The 18,069-nt window shown below is 31.4% G+C and overlaps 2 protein-coding genes and 3 long non-coding RNA genes across 8 annotated transcripts; 3 read left to right on the top strand and 2 right to left on the bottom strand.

Moving 5' to 3' along the window:
• Positions 1 to 2,569: 2,569 nt before the first annotated feature.
• On the bottom strand, positions 2,570 to 7,401 carry LOC146936868 (ent-kaurenoic acid oxidase 2-like). Of its 4 annotated transcripts, none has more exons than XM_085751445.1 (9): positions 7,129 to 7,401; positions 5,799 to 6,123; positions 5,560 to 5,709; positions 5,204 to 5,356; positions 4,862 to 4,945; positions 4,684 to 4,762; positions 3,519 to 3,625; positions 3,063 to 3,181; positions 2,570 to 2,862 (listed from the first exon to the last, which is right to left on the bottom strand). In XM_085751445.1, the coding sequence occupies exons 1-9, from the start codon at positions 7,353 to 7,355 to the stop codon at positions 2,772 to 2,774; spliced, it is 1,335 nt and encodes a 444-aa protein (XP_085607571.1). In that variant the 5' UTR covers positions 7,356 to 7,401; the 3' UTR covers positions 2,570 to 2,771. The 4 variants fall into 4 exon arrangements, with proteins under 4 accessions (XP_085607571.1, XP_085607570.1, XP_085607572.1 ...); XM_085751444.1 differs by having other exon boundaries at positions 5,204 to 5,455; XM_085751446.1 differs by lacking the exon at positions 7,129 to 7,401 and adding an exon at positions 6,592 to 6,755 and having other exon boundaries at positions 5,204 to 5,455.
• Positions 7,320 to 8,626, top strand: LOC146936869 (uncharacterized). The gene is made up of 3 exons (XR_015030753.1): positions 7,320 to 7,458; positions 7,951 to 8,027; positions 8,491 to 8,626. It is a non-coding gene; the product is annotated as an uncharacterized LOC146936869 (long non-coding RNA).
• A 2,231-nt stretch (positions 8,627 to 10,857) lies between these two features.
• Positions 10,858 to 13,445, top strand: LOC146936870 (uncharacterized). The gene is made up of 2 exons (XR_015030754.1): positions 10,858 to 11,374; positions 13,145 to 13,445. It is a non-coding gene; the product is annotated as an uncharacterized LOC146936870 (long non-coding RNA).
• A 481-nt stretch (positions 13,446 to 13,926) lies between these two features.
• LOC146936871 (uncharacterized) lies at positions 13,927 to 14,740 on the bottom strand. Its single transcript, XR_015033213.1, has 2 exons — positions 14,602 to 14,740; positions 13,927 to 14,233 (listed from the first exon to the last, which is right to left on the bottom strand). It is a non-coding gene; the product is annotated as an uncharacterized LOC146936871 (long non-coding RNA).
• Positions 14,741 to 16,590: 1,850 nt separating this feature from the next.
• On the top strand, positions 16,591 to 18,037 carry LOC146936872 (uncharacterized). The gene is made up of 3 exons (XM_085751441.1): positions 16,591 to 17,200; positions 17,306 to 17,519; positions 17,600 to 18,037. The coding sequence occupies exons 1-3, from the start codon at positions 17,184 to 17,186 to the stop codon at positions 17,867 to 17,869; spliced, it is 501 nt and encodes a 166-aa protein (XP_085607567.1). The 5' UTR covers positions 16,591 to 17,183; the 3' UTR covers positions 17,870 to 18,037.
• The last annotated feature ends 32 nt before the right edge of the window (positions 18,038 to 18,069 follow it).

An 18,069-nucleotide genomic window follows, 5' to 3' on the forward strand; every position in this document is an offset into this window, starting at 1 on the left:
GATGAATGATAAACAGAGCTTTGTAATGTTTTTTCTTATTCTTTTCTTTATGCGCAGTTCTTACTTCTTACGTGGCACGATTACCAAAGGGTTCTATCCCATTATGCATCAAATGAAAATCCCACACATCTTAGAACCCAAACACCACATTCATTTGTTTGCATCAGTTATCATAATTCTTCCCATAAAGAATTGGAAGATTTGCAGGGAAGTTTTTGTTCGTGTGTGACACCATTGATATAATCTCAACCCAGAGCTCTTGATGCCATATTGGTGTAATTCACTTTACACATTCACTCACACACTTATACAAAGTACCTCTGATGTACCTCGATGTTCTCTTTGTATCTGTAAGATGAAATGTTTTTGGTTATGTCATGAATCTGCTCACAATACCAACATTATAGGCAAGGCCATGCCTTGTATAGCGTAAGTACCTCAGTGATGATGTGTCTATAACCTCGCTTTCTTGATTTGATCAACACCACCATAAGTCTTCTTCAATATATCCCAAACTTCTTTTGTTGATTCTCACCCACTTTCTCAAAGTTGTCAACATTCACATACAGTGTGCACACCCTGAATTTTTGCTATCTGCACCAATAATCTTACTTTTATGTTATTTGCACATTCTGAAATTTTTGTTTTGCACCTCCTCACTCAAGAGGCCAAGGCTGCACTACCCTCACGCGTTTCATATTGCTGGTAACGTTTGTCTTTGAAACTTTAATGCTATTAATTTGCTCATAAAATGGATTTTAATGCTATTATTTTCTTTGGTAGTAGACTTTTATTTTCCATAAAAGCCAAAACGCATGAGCATAACATTGAGCCCATTTTCTAAGGTTTTGACATCAATTACTCATCTGCAACACCAAATCAAATCCATTTGTTATTTACTTGCAGATAAATAATACTCATTCCGTCTCAAACCGAGTCATTTGCAAAAAAATAATTGTCACACAGACACCAATTAGTACTAATTTCACCACTCTCATTATATATATATATATAGGGTTTTGCTAGAAGACACCTTTTGTGAAGGTGTCTTTTAGCAAGTTACTCTATGAGCATTTGCGAAAAGACACCAACTTACTTTTATGAAGGTGTCTTTTAGCAAAGTTATAACTAAAAAGTGAAAATCACACCTTGAGGTGTGACTTGCTAAAAGACACCACCAAAGGGTGGCTTGTAGCAAAACCCATATATATATATATATATATATATATATATATATATATATATATATATATATATATATATATATTAAAAATTTTAATATTAATAATAATTAATAAAGTTAAAATTTGCACCCCCTGACCTACGGTCTTGGATACGCCACTGATGAATGATATACAGATCTTTGTAATCTTTCTTCTTCTTTTCTCTTTATGTGTAGTTCTTTCTCCCTCTGTGGCACGATTACCAATGTGTTTTATCCCATCCTGCACCAGATCCCACACATCTTGGAACCCTAACACGACCTTCATTTGTTTGCACCAATTATTGTAATTCTTTTCATCAAGAGTTGGAAGATTTGCAGGGAAGTTTATGTTCGTATGTGTCGCTATTGATGAATCTCTATAATCTCAACCCGTAGCTCTTGATGCCAGATGTTGGTGCAACTCACTTTTTCACCTCACAGATGTTGGTGTAATTCACTTTACATATTCATTCACACATTTGATATACTTGTTATCAGAGAAGAAGAAGAACAAAAATAACATAAAATATTATGAAAATTGTTTGAGAAAGTTTTTGGGGGGGAGAGAGAGAGATGAAAGCACTGTTGTGGAATTTCTCAATTGATCACTTCACTTGTGATTCTCTTATTCATTGTCTATTCACACTGTGCTATTTTCACATGCATGTTAGTTATTTCTGCTTCAGTGGTGGTGGATAAAGTTACAAAACTGTTTCCAAACTTATCAAGAATTTCTCTCTTTCACAACCGACTTGGGCTGACTTAATAGTGTTGGCTTGAAATTTTGGTGTTTGCTCCTCTCAAGATCATATGTTCAATTATCCTCGGTGCCCATTTCAGTGAATTTGTTTGACTTCTTAAAAAAAATATCTCTTTCAATGACCAAGGAAAGTTGAAAATATATATATACATATACATATATACATATATACATATATATATATATATATATATATATATATATATATATATATATATATATATTTCATTGATTTCTATAACAATTTCATTTCAATTCAACTAATTTTAGTTTCATAGTCATATAATTTATACATAAGTAGAAGACAAACAAATAACAAGTTGCGCCGTTAATCATTTATTAATGAAAAAACCAAGTCTCTTAAGTAACGTTAGTAGACCTATGAGACACCACATTGCAATACCAAAATAAGTATTTCCATTTGTTTGTCTTATTAAGACAAATCAATAGCATTTGTAAACAAATAATATTTGATTTTATGTTGGTATTTTAAATCGAAACACAAATTACACAATAAATACGATAAGGGATAATAATACATGTGTAACATGAATCCAAAGAGACACACATGTAAGTCTACATCTAGTAGATTAGATACATAGTCATAAGCAAAATATAAGAAACATAAAGGTTTAAAATTAGCATTTTCATCGTTTACAATTCTACATGTAGTAAGAGAAAACAGTAACTTGTTGTTTTAACAAGCTAAAATGGAACTTATATTAGGGAAAAGAGTGACTTGAATACATCTGGTCAAGTTGGCTTATAGGTAATGAGCACAGTCCATTTTTTCATGGTTTTTTTTCTTCACAATTTGCTGAACATAACCTCGACCCCATCAACTGGAGCAGGATGTGAAAGATAAATTATATCTGCGTTTGGATTAATGAGCTCCCACCTGCATTACATTCATATACCTTAAAAACGATTAGATTCGTGTGTTTTATTTTTATATTCATTAATTGATGTGACAACACATTATTGGAGACATGTGCAAAATAATTGTACACCGACAAATTATACTAATTAAATTCAGCTGGTTATCAAAGTTATAAACCATGTTATTATACATATCAAAATACTATGATCAAACATTACTTGTATCCTATGGACAAATGATGAAGTAGAAGTGCAAGTTGAATTCTAGCAAGAGTGTTTCCAGGGCATAGTCTTTGTCCACCACCAAATGGTTGGTATGTTCCGGGCTTTGCTGGCTCCTAAGATTTTATATATAAATAAAATTGACACTTATTATATTATCTACACAAAAATAAATACAAAAATAGGAAAAAAATATTAACTAGCATATAGAACATTGAAACATCATCAAATACTTGCACTCAAATGATTAATGAACTTTAAATAAAATTGGGTCAATTGGAAAAATTCGAGATCAAATTTTAACTAGATAATAATCATTTGCTAGATTTTGTTTATCTTTTGTTTAAACTCTGAATTATCAATGCATTTTTCTCAATTGAAAATGGGTCGAAGGTTTAACACAAAAAAAATAAAATATTAAAACATAAATTAAAGAAGAGTCCTTATACGTACGTTCCATCTGTCGGGATTGAAATGCATGGGATCCTTAAAATTATCTGGGTCTGTATGAAGGTAACGAAGGAGGAGAATCACATTCCATCCCTTTGGTATCTTATAACCTACAAAAAAAATTGTGGTTTTGTGATCGTCAGATATTAGTTTCCTCACCAAATATTAGTTGTAAAATCCATATACACCTCTAAGAGTGATGCAATAATATTAATTAGATGATAAAATTGAAAAAAAATATAATTAATATTGCATTGAAAATTTAAAGGGGTCATGCATTTTGGGACAACTTTTTTTTTTTTTTACAAATAAGTCATCCATTATGAGATAGAGTGAGTAATTCGCGATCTTTATGAGAGGTGAGAATATGTCACCCGTTTGATAGGTTTATGGCATATCTTTATATCTAGTCCATGTATGTGAGATTTATGAAGTCATGACAAAAAAAAAAATTGTCAAATAGTCTAGTCGCGAAAATCAACACCTCAAACGTGGTGAAATGAAAAATCGCAGGTTTGAACTTGCGCCTCAACCCATTAAATGTTTTTGTAGCTATCAACTCAATTGTAGATTGCTTAAATAAAAAAAGGGTAGTGTTAACTTGTGCCCTTAGGGCACATGTTAAGAAACCTAAAAGAAGAAACTTTCTCTAAAATTTTGTGTATTTAAATGATTAAAAAGTTAAATATTAAATGCAATGCACACATTCCAATAATTTTTTTCTATATTTGAATCATTAACTTGTGCCTTTAGGGCACAAGTTAACATTTCCCATAAAAAAATAAAAAAAAACTCAATTATAGTTATCAGACACTTTTTTTTCCAAGTCTATTTGATAATCCTTTTTATATCTCAAATTATTTTTAATTGTAGTTGTCTTTTCGTCCGGTAGCACTTGGGTGACATTGTGGTTGGTGACATTTGTCAGCCATAATATCACAAGTGACTTTCTTCTTTCTCTTTCATAAAGTTTCTTTTGTTTTTTTGTACACTTGTGATATTGTGGTTGGTCAATGACATCCAAATGTTATCCCTTTTCGCCCAACTATTTTTTAGTAGTTTCACACTACTCTCACAGTCTTACTCTACAATATAGATATTTGGTAAAAAATAATAATTTGATAATAAAAATGAGACAGTAAATTTCTCAAAAACTGCAACCATGTACCTTTATAATCAACTTCAGTGTCAACTTTTCGGAAAGCACAAGCTGCAAGATTTGCCATTCTTATCACTTCTTCAACGACCTGTGTTCAAATTAATTGAAGAAAATAAGATTTTGCTCTATATAAATATTATATTTGTATTTATACATTATATATGAAAAACCTTAACCAATGAAAGACCTTGTTTGTGTATTTTAAATTCGAAACATCTTTAGGTGTAATAAAATCATCTGGACTTCTCTTTCTGAAAGCCATGTTCTCTTCCTGCAATTGTTAACATAAAGTTAAACTTAACAATCTGTGTAAGACCGGTTTAAAGGTAAGACTACTAAAGTTCTCGTTTTAGGTCTATCAATAAAAAAAAAAATTATTAGATTTTATAAACAAAACAAGGTTTCATATGCAGACAAGAAATGTCTCATATATTAACATTTGTTTCGGATATTATTTACTATTAAAAATTATTGGACCGTCACTTAGACAAATACAAACTATATATCAACGAAAAATTATATATATTACCCTAAGCTTTTTTAGCACAATTGGATACTTAGCAAGAAGGTACATAGCCCAAGTAGATACGAGGGAAGTAGAGAGATATCCAGCAGCCACTAGAGAGACAATGTTGTCTACAACTTCTTTGTCACTCAATTTGTCACCATCACCATCTTCAATCTGCATCAACCCATCCATTAGATCACTTGCTTCAACCTTATCTTTATTCTTTCTGTTATCTAATTCCATCCAGAAAAAGTCATCAAGCTTTTTTCTACACTGAAATTTTAATTAAATGTGTTAATTATAAAAATAATATAGATTCAAGGAGTTAATTGAAGCAAAACTTGTTGATGATTAATTAAATGGGAGTTTAATGGAACCTGAAGAGCATGGTGGTATGCAAAACCAGGAATGTTAATTGGATAGGCTCTCACTCCTAGAAGCAAGTCTTGATAGAGTTTATCCAAGGAATGTAGAAAAGGACCTGGCTCTTTGCTAAAGAATAATTTCCCAATGTTCTCAAATGTCATCTATATTTAATATTTCATAAATCATAATGGTTTAGTTTATTATTTTAAGCTCCATAATGTCATGAATATTTAATCCTATAAATAAATACCTTTTGAGTTTCAAACCGAGCTTTGATTTTACCCATTTGTGCCCAAGATTGAAGAGCAGCAACCATTCGAGGTTGAACAAGAGCAGCAATTCGGTTTAGGGCATCGGGTCGATTGATGGCATTGGTGACAAAGTTGCGGACGCGTATATGGGCTTTTCCATGGACAGCCACCAATGAATTTCGACCCATAAGTTCTATAGTAGGCCATTCTGCTTTGAACTTGTCCTCTGAATATAGCACAAATTTGTGAATTGTTGGAGTGTATACTATGATGGATGGTGTCCCAAAAAGATGTGTTCTAAACATGCCTACTCCATCTCCATATCTGTTTCATTGTTTATCAACAACTATGTATCATTATGACAATGATTATGAAATTAAGTTGACAATATTGAAAAAGGAATTTGAAATTAGTTGAATAATATCATAGATACATTTGATACTAGATTCAAACATGTTAATTTGAATAAGGCTTTGCAATTGTATAAACAATTTTAGAATATTGATATTGTGAACACTAGGTCCATACAAACCTACGTCACGAACCATATTAGATGTTACTCTAGTAATGATTTTTATTTTTTTTAAGTATAATAACGATATTGATTTATCAAAAAAAACGATATTGATGAATCCTTAAAAATATTATGTTTTGATCACTCCATAAAAATAATTTTTAAATTTACCTTGTCATCATTTTTCGTTATATGTTAAGTTGCATAAGAAAAAAATGATCGTAGTAATTTAGAATTTAACCTAGAGGTAAGGAAAACTTAATCAATAATTGTTTTACCTTGAATTCAAACTCGAATTATCCTAAACAATTCGTCTCAAGTAGGATTCATTAACCATTTGAGTCCAATAACTTGGCTCAATAGTGAGGAATATGATAAAAACAACTTTTATTTTTCTGCTTGTGTTATTCGTTTTCATTTTAAACTTAAAAATAAGTTAAATGAAAATCCTACTACAACTAATATATTCAAAAAGAAGAAACTAAAACCATTATAATATTTTAGTATTGTAACATCGTTCAACAACTTTTATCTATAAAATTAATTACTATTACGTAAATTGAGATATGTTAAGATTGATGCCTTATGCATTTGTAAAATATATGAAAATAATAAACATTTGATTACTTACTATTGCTTAAATTATATAGAATTAGACACAAAATAATCAATTTAATAAATAAATAAATATCAATCAATGGTTGGATCGATTATTCAAGAAAATGGTTGTTCCAATATATCTTAAGTTGATCATTCTCTTTTTAATTTTTTTTTTTTTATTATAAGATGGCCCTTGAGAGGTTCCTAAAACTTACTTGTGTCTCTTGGCATTAATGAAGTCATCTGATTGTCTAACAATTTTGAAATACCAAAGAAAACTAATCATTTCTCCAATGAAAGGGAGACCCATATGACCAGGTGGCAACTTAGTGACAGATTTTGAGTATTTGAACTTGAGAGGAATAACATACCAATACTCATTCCACCACCACAACACAAACCCAATAACTAGACCCAACCACCCTAAATAAATTACATCCATTGTAAACTTCGTCACTAGATCTATGTAACTCTTACTTTGTTGCTGTATTTACATGCATGTCGTATGTATATATTTATAGTAGTTTACTCCTTTCAATTTGTTGGTATGATTCTTAATCGTTTATTCCTTCATTTCTAGTTACTAGCAAACAAATATTGAACCAACTTACTGCATTTGACAAAAAAACAAATATCTAATTGTATTTTATTCACAATAATGCTTTTTGATCCTTAGGGATATTCTCTGTCTGATAAAAAAAAAAAAAAAAACTGCAATTTGACACAAAATAGAAAACTTAACAAAAATAATTTTTATTTCTTTTAGTGAAAATAGATCGAATTTTTGTTTCTTTTGCAAAAACTAAATCAATTTCCAAATCTAATCACTTATATAAATTTAATTTGTTTTTTTAGTCTAAACCTTCATGTTCACCAAAAAGAAAATTTGAACATTATAATTTACTGTTTTCTAATATTACTTATTAATTTAATGCAATATTTTTTTATACATTTTATATATAATGCTGCAAATATAATTGATATTTGTTTAACAAAACAAATATAATTGATATTTATAATTTAGTGATCATACACAGGAACACAGGACGGATTACCCCCCTCAATCTCTGTGTGTATATAAAGTTGTTGGTCATCTCAAAAAAAAAAGTTATTGGTAATTAATTAGTTTTATTTCTCTTTATAAAAAATTAAGTGAAGCACTCATTAAAAATTATTTATTAATCCTTCAAAAAAATTATTTATTAATTTTATTTATGAAGAATGAGTGCTAAATTATGTAAGAGGTAAATTATTGAATGATTGTTTGATGGCATATATATATATATAGAAATATACGTTTATATTGTCAATAAGAAGAAAAATATATACGAAAGAACAATTATAATTGTAAATGTTAGTGTTTTCAAATTTTAAAATATAATAAAGGTTTAAATGTGTCATTGGTCCCTGCACTTTCATCAGATTTTGGTACTGGTCCCTGCACTTTTTTTTTGTTTGGCATTGGTCCCTGCACTTTGTAAAAATATTGGTATTGGTCCCTCTGTTAACTTTGTAAAAATATTGATGAATGATAAACAGAGATTTGTAATCTTTCTTCTTCTTTTCTTTATGTGTAGTTCTTTCTCCCTCTGTGGCACGATTACCAATGGGTTTTATCCCATTTCGCACCAGATCCCACGCATCTTGGAACCCTGACACCACCTTCATTTGTTTGCACCAATTATTGTAATTCTTTCCATCAAGAATTGGAAGATTTGCAGGGAAGTTTATGTTCGTGTGTATCGCTATTGATGAATCTCTGAAATCTCAACTCTTAGCTCTTGATGCCAGATGTTGGTGCAACTCACTTTTTCACCTCACAGATGTTGGTGTAATTCACTTTACACATTCATTCACACATTTGATATACTTGTTATCAGAGAGAAGAAGAACAAAAATAACATAAAATATGAAAGTTGTTTGAGAAAGTTTTGGAGGGAGGAGGGAGGGAGGGAGGAGGGAGGGAGAGGGAAGGAGGGAGGGAGGGAGGGAGAGGGAGAGGGAGAGAGAGAGAGAGAGAGAGAGAGAGAGAGAGAGAGAGAGAGATGAAAGCACTCTTGTGGAATTTCTCAATTGATCACTTGTGATTCTCTTATTCACTGTGCTATTTTCACATGCATGTTAGTTATTTATAAGGTAACGTTTAAGGTGGGAAAGACATTTAATTTTCTCATCATGGGAAAGTGGATTTGACTGGCAATGGACAGTTGGTTCCGGTTGTTTTCAAATTGGATTTTTCACCCCATAAAATAACATATTCTATCTTTAAGCACAAAAAAAAAAAAACTGAAATACAATTTCCACCATACACACTTTGTTCACCTTTCTCTTAACCCATCTGTCCACCTCACCTTCTCAAATATACAATTTTTTATTATTCCAGAAATGTGCCTAATTGTTGTTTAATTAAGCACTCATAAAGATAATTGTTGTGTAGTTTAGCTCATTTGCTAAGGGATAATGCACAATATGTGTAGGAGTCGGGGTTCGAACCTCGGACATCCCAGTTATTCATCTTAAAGGTGAATTTCTCTAGCTAGTAGGCTACTTGACAAAAAAAAAGACAATTGTTGTTAAGTTTTGAACTCCAGCCTCCGATTATTTCTAATTTATTATTTTTCTGCGACTTAAAGAAATTGTTTTGCCGTGAAGACTATATCATTTCATCCTCTTCTCTAATTCTCAATAACGGTCTCAGCCTCCAATACTACTGAGACACTTTTTTTACGATATACTCCCTCTGATCACATTTATAAGCAAAAAATGATTTTTTAGGTACATTGAATAATTAATGTATCCAGTCACATTCATAGATTAGATACATTAATTATTGGATGTACCTAAAAAATTGTTTTTTACTTATAAATGTGACCGGAGAGAGTATTTTTTTGAGAGGATTTTACATATTACAATATTTTTTAGGGGATATTACATACTATTATTGATAAACAAACAATTATTAATCAAACAAATCTTTGGTTAGGTATTCAATACTACTAATACACTTTTTTTACATAAAGAAAGCAGATTTACATAGTATTAGGATAAACCCTTTTTCTTACTATTATTTAATTATTTTATCGTTAAAAGACTACAAAATTGTAACAACAAATCTGTCAAAAATAATTGCTAAAACTCAATCACAAACTATATCATTTTTTTTTTTTTGAGGGATCACAAACTATATCATAAAAAATGTAATTGTCATTTGTCACGTAAAAAATATCAAAGCATTTTAGTTAGTTTGAAAATTAAAGGCCACGTTCAGATCCGTAAATAAATAAATCTTTGATATAAATATATAAATGCATAATAATTAGTAATAGAGGGGCACATTCATAAATAAATTAAAATTAACAAGACAAATGGTACAAAAGGTATCCAATCTTATATCCAAGCCATCCAATATTTTAATAATATATCAATGGTGTATTTGAGTTTTTCCCATCATGGGAAAATTAAGAGACATTCCCACCATAAATGCCACCTATTTATAGATCACGGGTTGTGAGTTATTTTGCTCAACGACTAACTAATTAACAAACTAGTAAAACTGACTAACTTCCGGTACAAAACGCTCTAAACTCAACATTCTGAACTCTAACTATTCTTATTTTATTTTTCACAACAAGATGAAGCTACAATAAACTCTGCTCAAGTGGTGGATAAAGTTAAAAAAATGTTTCCAAACTTATCAAGAATTTCTCTCTTTGACAACCGACTTGGGCTGACCTAATAGCGTTGGCATGAAATTTTGGTGTTTGCTCATCTCAAGGTCATATGTTCAATTCTCCTCGGTTGCCCACTTCAGTGAATTTGTAACATCCCGCTATTTACCTAATGGAATTTTTATCAGACAAACGTATCAGAGGATTCAGGTTCATGGAAAGTAAGTATAATGGAAAATGTTAATTATGAGATGTCAGTTAATTACGAGTTAAGTATCAGAGTTGGATTTAATACGTTTAAGGCAAGGGCAAATTAGTAATTGCATGGAAAATGATATTTATTTGGAATTGGTCTCAAAATATCTCATTTCCCATTTTCTTTCTCTCTCTAGGGTTGAGAGAAAGAGTTTTGCTCTTCCTTCTCTCTACTCTCTCCATCGCCCTTCTCTCTTCCTCTCCACCAAATGTTTCCCTTCCATGGCAAGTGAATCAAACTTGTTCCCTCTTGATCTCTTAACTTTTAGAAGCTTGGATTATGTTGGTTTCTCTACTTCTCCTCTCAAGAAGAGAATCATAAGTTAGGGTTTTGGTTTGTTTGAGCTTCAATCCTTCTTTCTTTCATGAAGCTAGGGTTTGGTTATTGATTAAGAAGATTAGAGCTTTGGGTTGCTTGAGCATGGATGCTTATGTTGAGCATGTATCATGGAATTGATGATTCAAGATCAAGGATTAGAGTTTGATGAAGTGAAGAGGATACATGGAGGCTTTGGGAATCAAGTGCAATCTTAGTTAGGTGAGTTCCATAGATAGATTACCTACCTTTGGGTTGTTTAATCTTATGAAGAAATTATGTTTTATTTTAGTTTAGCTTTTATGAATCTTTAGTACCCCAAAGAAATTCTTGTTGTTTATATGATAAAATTGCCATGAGATATGTTTAAATGAAGTTATACATGTTGCTGGATGTATTGGTGCATTACAGGGTCCAATTGGACGAGTTTTGGGTCAAAAATGGCGAAAACCCGTAGCCGAAAACACTGAAAACGCAAAATTCGCAGCGCTGCGCCTGAACAAGGGCGCTAGGCGCCCACAAGTCAGAGAGCCAGCGCTAGGCGCCCTCCCTCTGACGCCAGGCGCCCCAGACAGGACAACGTCCGCGTTGTCTTGCGTTCGGGTGCTTGGGGGCAGTCGTGTGGGGGTCCGTAGCGATCGTTTCGAAGTATTCTTTGACTGTTTTCACTTATTTTTCTACTGGAACAAATATGGTTTTATCAAAACTTAGAACTTATAAACGGCTTGGAATTTAGGTTTTCGGCACTTTCGTCCTTTAGAAATTATTGAAAATTGCACACAACATCCATTGATCCTTGAATCAAAAATCATGGCAATCTTAGCATGTATTACAAGGATGGCTCAAGAAAGTTTAAGCATGATGGGGTAGTGATGAATTAAGTAAGGGAATAACTAGAGCCTCGACTTAGTCGTCGAGAACTAGATAGTTAGCAAGAATCCCTAGATGATAAGACGCGAAGCAAGTTATCTTCGCACATGATTAAGAATAAGATAGTAAGCATGTTAGATGTGGTTTGATTAGTTAATCTCTCCACCATGATAAGTATGTTTATGAACAAGTATAAGTTACCGCTAATCGGATCGATTAAGGTTCCGAGGTAAATAAGCAAGTATGTATATGTTTAACTTATATGCACGACAAGACCATGACTTAATATGTGTAGGTGACATGTCTCTTGATATCCACATCAGAGGGATACAAGGGGTTCTCATAATGAGAACGATTTAAGCCGTAAGGGACCCGCATGTCACTGAGTAAACAAGATGTAGGTGCTCGTGTCTCTTGTTATCCACGCCAGGGGGATACGGGAGGTTCTTGACCTAAGGGGAACGGTTTAAGCCGCAAGGGACCCGCACGACACCGAGGGAGTCCGATGTACGTACATCGGTCATGTATGGGAATGTTCCCGGGGTTACTCCACCCGCGACTCTCCGTAAAATGAATCAAGATAATAACTGTTTGTTCAACGCTAACCTAATGAATGAACTTAGACACGATTATGTTTATTATGATTATGTTATGTTTATGCTCATGATCGAGCTCATGTATGATTATGTTTAAGAACATGAACAAGAGCATGAAATGCTATTAGACGAGAGCAAGATATGTATAGGACAAGTAAAGAAAGCTATGCCCGTGACGACCTTAGGTTTCCCTAATCGTCCGGATTAGAATCATGTCATGAATATGCTATGTTATTTATGTTTAGGCCTTGTTACGTAAAGCGTACACTTGGCAATGCGGTTTAGGTTCCCTCAATCGCCATGACATGTATAGATGAGAAGCCTATAACAAGTTAAGATTAAATTATGACGGCTCTAGTATGCACTACCGTCTAAGAATGCAAGTCCCCACACACGTATAATCAACCGTCCGGTTCTAATGTAGACACGTGGTGACCGTAGGTTTCCCCTTGAGGTTGCCTATAGCCTAGGATTTAGGGGAACTCACTGAGACATTATGTCTCATCCCAATCCTTATTTGTTTCAGATAAACAGGTTGGATATGCAAGCTTGAAATCGGATGGATATTTCAACAAGTGTGCGTTCGTGTCGCTGCAGGATGCTTTGGATTTTAAGGATGAATTATATATGTATGGTTGAGATGGTTATGTTATTTATGTTCGAACGCAATTTGTTGTATAAATATTCATTTGTATGTAGTTTATGTTGTAAATTTTAATGTATCCAGTACTAATATTAACGCACGTGCTAGACTTTCTAGATACGTCTGGTATGGGTGTTACAGAATTGGTTCGACTTCTTAAAAAAAACATTTCTTTCAATTTTACACTTACATGCAATTACAAATAAAAAAATGATTGAGGAAAGTTGAATATATATATATATATATATATATATATATATATATGTAGAGAGAGAGAGAGAGAGATAGATAGTTCATTGATTTCTATAACAATCTCATTTCAATTCAACCAATTTTAGTTTCATTGTCATGTAATTTATACATAAGTGAAAGACAAACAAACAACAAGTTGTGTCGTTAATCATTTATTAATGAAAAAACCAAATCTCTTAAATACAACGTTAGTATACCTACGAGACACCACATTGCAATACCAAAATAAGTATTTTCATTTGTTTGTCTTATTAAGACAAATCAAGAAGGACAAAACAGTAACATTTGTAAACAAATAATATTTGATTGTATGTTGATATTTAAAATTGAAACACAAATTACACAAAAAATACGATAAGTGATAATACATTATGTGTAACAGTGTCAGGAATCTAAAGAGATACACATGTAAGTCTCCATCTAGTAGATACTAGTCATAAGCAAAATATAACAAACATAAAGGTTTAAAGTTAGCATTTTCATCGTTTACAATTCTACATGTAGTAAGAGGAAACAGTAACTTTTTTTTAATAAGCTAAAATGAAACTTAAGGAAAACAGTAACTTGAATACATCTGGTCAAGTTGGCTAATAGGTAATGAGCACGGTCCATTTTTCATGGTTTTTTCTTCACAATTTGCTGAACTTAACCTCGACCCCATCAACTGGAGCAGGATGTGAAAGATAAATTATATCTGCATTTGGATTAATGAGCTCCCACCTGCATTAAGTTCGTATAGAAAAATAAAAAATAAAAAATATACCCTAGCTCAAAGTATCCTATAGTGAGTAAAGAATACAGTGATATTTCATAAGAGTAATGCTAACAACACTCTTTTTTGAACATTCTCTCTGATACTCACCCTTTTATTCGTTTAAATTAATGTGGCTCTACACTTTGAAAATTAAACTTTTAAACAAAGTGGTGGGACATGCATTAATTTCATCCAATATAAGAATGAATGCTAAAGTGTGTTGAAAAGTGAATGTTGCTAGCGTTTCAGAAATATGATGGTCTACTTATCAAAATTTGTTAAAGTTAAAAACCATAAATGTTAATTATATAAAAATACAATGATCAAACATTACTTGTATCCTATGGACAAATGATGAAGTAGAAGTGCAAGTTGAATTCTCGCAAGAGTGTTTCCAGGGCATAGTCTTTGTCCACCGCCAAAAGGTTGGTATGTTCCGGGCTTTGCTGGCTCCTAAGATTTTAAATATAAATAAAATTGACACTTATTATATTATCTACACAAAAATAAATAAATAAATAAATAATTAGGAAAAAAAATATTAACTAGCATATAAAACATTGAAAGTTGAAACATACATCATCAAATACTTGCACTCAAATGATTAATGAACTTTAAATAAAACTGAATCAATTGGAAAAATTTGAGATCAAATTTTAACTAGATAATAATCATTTGCTAGATTTTATTTATTTTTTGTTTAAACTCTGAATTATCAAAGCATTTTTCTCAATTAATTATTTTGAGCGATTAAATGATTGTAGACCATGAACGACTTTTTTTTGTGTGTTAATGATGAAAAATGCCCTGTAAAATCGTATTATCAAATCCATTTAATTGGGTCAGTTATTTTGGAACACTTTTTTTTAGTAAATGGGTCAGATATTCCGGGACGGAGGGAGTAATAAACATTATAGGTGATTTTAAGTTTCTTAGAAAGGAATATTTTGGTGTCAAACTAATTTGGTAAGGTGTGGAAAGTTGTGATATACTATTTACAGTTTTTTTTTTTACACAGCTAATCAAAAAGAAACAAAAGAACAAAAGAGACTAGGATCTCAGGAACAAAGTTCCTCCGGCAGCATCATTCCGTAAGAAAGGACGGAGATCATCAGGCGGCGACGAGTGGAGAAGAAGACTGCTATTAGAAATTGCTCCTAACTTGGCCAAAAAATCTGCACATTGGTTGCCTTCTATAGTCCATAAGTTTAAACAAGATAGAATTTCATTAAATTCTATATTTCCAATCAATAGGCTCTTTGGGAGAGTTAGAGCTCGTTTGTTATAGTTTTTTTAAGAAAAAAAATCACTTATTTTAAAAAAATAATCACTTTTAAGAGTATTGTATCCGTTTGTTACAGATTTTAAAAAAAAAAATCAGAATCTAAAAATAATCTAAAAACAACTTCAAATGAAAAGCTGTTAGGAGCAGCTTAAAATAAAATAGATTTTTTTTAGAGGAGAGAGAAAATATAATTTAAAAGATTGAACTAATTTTGTAACAAAAAATCTCTTTTATATAGTTGTATCCAAACAAACTAAATTATTTGTTTACAAAAAGTGATTTTTATTACAGTAAATAAACGCAAACTAGATTCTGATTTTTCATATAATCTCTAAATTATTTTATATCAAAATCACTTTTATTTTAATCCGTAACAAACGAGCCCTAATTTTCATTAAATTTTGTGTTTTAATTTGTGATTATATTCCTAAGAATATTGGGACCCGGTATTTATGAACAGCATATAGTATTGGATGCTATATCATGAGATTATTACAATGACTTAGGTGATTAGTTTCCCTATATATCTTCTATATATCTCTTAATTTGAAACTTGAATTATTCTTATGCAAGAGTTTTTATGATGTGGCATGTCTAAATGAGCTCTAATTTTTCATTCTCTATTGATACTTTGCCACTAACTTTTCATTTATTCTCATTCTATTCTTTTTTTTTTGGTACAATATTCTCATTCTATTCTATTTGTGTCTTTTTAGCTACATAACCATTATAAAACACTACTCTATTTTACTCTTTTAATTAATTTCTTGGTTATTATGCTGTTGTAGCTCATTTATAATGCAGAGGCTCTAAGAATTCCAACTCAAACCGTTTCAACATGCTCCATATGAATGTCATTATGTATATATGTTATGTTGTCTATAACGAGAATCACATGTTAGGTCTTTATTTAGTTTTGTTTAGTGTATTGAAGATTGGCAATATGTTTGAGTTTAATTTCTCCTTTCGAGAATTTGAGGAATAAAATGTATAAATTTTGAGAATTTTAATTTTGAGTCTTTCTTTCTAATCCTCACTAGTGGTATACCCGTGCTGACGCACGGGTACAGTAATTGTTTAATATTTAAATTATTGTAATAAAAATTTAGATAGTCGTGGATTAATTAGAAAATGACATGAAATTATTTATGGTTCATAATGTAAAAATAAGAAGTTGGTATGATTATTGAATGTATATCAGATATTTTATTGATAAACTATCAAAATTTGAGAGAGAAATTGTATTTTTTTAAAATTCATATGTAAATAGAAAAAAGGAAAATAAATTATGGTTATAGTAGGACAAAAATAATGTAAATAGAAAATGGATTTAAGAAATTTAAAATATTGATTGTCTTATTTAATGAATCCATGGTAAAGTGAATGAGTGAATAAGTAGGGTGTAAAAGCAAAAAAGTGTGTTGGGCCGCCGAAAATATATAAGTTAGGATGGCTTAGCCCAAAAACATACATGGACCACCTGTTATATAAAAATATGCATTAGGTGTGCAATTGCAGGCATAGTGCTGTTTTCATCACATAACAAAATTGGTTGCAGTTTGCTTATTCCAGGCATAGTGCTGTTTTCATCACATAACAAAATTGGTTGCAGTTTGCTTATTCCTGTCATCATGTCTTGTTCAAAGAGGTAAAAATCATATGTAAAGTAACATCTCTTCGATATCTTTACTTGTGTATTAAAGATTTTTTTGTTCAAGTATTATATTACAAATGGAATGGTTGTTCTTAACAGCGGGGGTTCCAAAAACCATGATTCAGAAGAAGAATGCTACCAGTCATTTACCAAGGAAGGTTACTATGTTCCTGGTTCTGATCCAGTTCCAAAATTTGACATGCAATATGATGACTATAAGGAACCAGAGCCGGTACCTCCATGTCTAAGAGTTACAAACAATTCATGGGAGATTTTAGTTAGTTCTGCACATCTTCGTCCAACTTATGCTGTTGTAAGTGTTTTATGGTTGTTTTAATATTTGTTAAATTTGTTGTGTTATTTATAAACACTGGATTGGTGTATGTTTTACAGCGTATTCCTATACACATAGGAGTCGAAATTCTAAAGGCAGATCAGAAGCAAATCACACTGACCTTGGTTGATTCAGATGAAGATGGTATTGAAGATATCAACTGTGATGTTTTTTTTGAAGATGGTGATAAGATGAAGAGGTACATAGGGCAAGGGTGGAATGATTTTGTTAAGAAATGTAATGTGGAAGTTGATGATAGGCTTTTGTTTCAAATTTACAACAATAATCCTTTCAATTGCTATGTGAAATTTCTGGAGAGGGATGTTTGAATCTTTATGTATAGTTGGAGTTTTTTATCTTGTTTGGGATGTGTTTGTAGCAGTTGTTGTTGAATAAGTATTGTTGTACTTGTAGTATTTTAGGTATATTTATAATTATTTGTAATTGTAACGTGATGTACTATGTGTGATTTAATAATGTTTTGTTTTGTATTGTAATATTATTGTGATAGTTTTGGTTAGTGATGTTT

Source organism: Medicago sativa, chromosome 3, assembly GCF_051527215.1.
Source record: "Medicago sativa cultivar Bolivia chromosome 3, Bolivia_mono, whole genome shotgun sequence".
NCBI lineage: Eukaryota > Viridiplantae > Streptophyta > Magnoliopsida > Fabales > Fabaceae > Medicago > Medicago sativa.

Bases quoted from the DNA above. Each gene is read 5' to 3' on its own strand.
- LOC146936868 (XM_085751444.1), bottom strand. From the start codon at position 7,355: ATGGATGTAATTTATTTAGGGTGGTTGGGTCTAGTTATTGGGTTTGTG. The intron at 6,124-7,128 runs GTAAGTTTTAGG...ACAATGAAACAG, and splicing joins ATTAATGCCAAGAGACACAA to ATATGGAGATGGAGTAGGCA. The intron at 4,946-5,203 runs GTAATATATATA...TAACAATTGCAG, and splicing joins TTGTGCTAAAAAAGCTTAGG to GAAGAGAACATGGCTTTCAG.
- LOC146936872 (XM_085751441.1), top strand. The intron at 17,520-17,599 runs GTAAGTGTTTTA...TATGTTTTACAG, and splicing joins TTCGTCCAACTTATGCTGTT to CGTATTCCTATACACATAGG.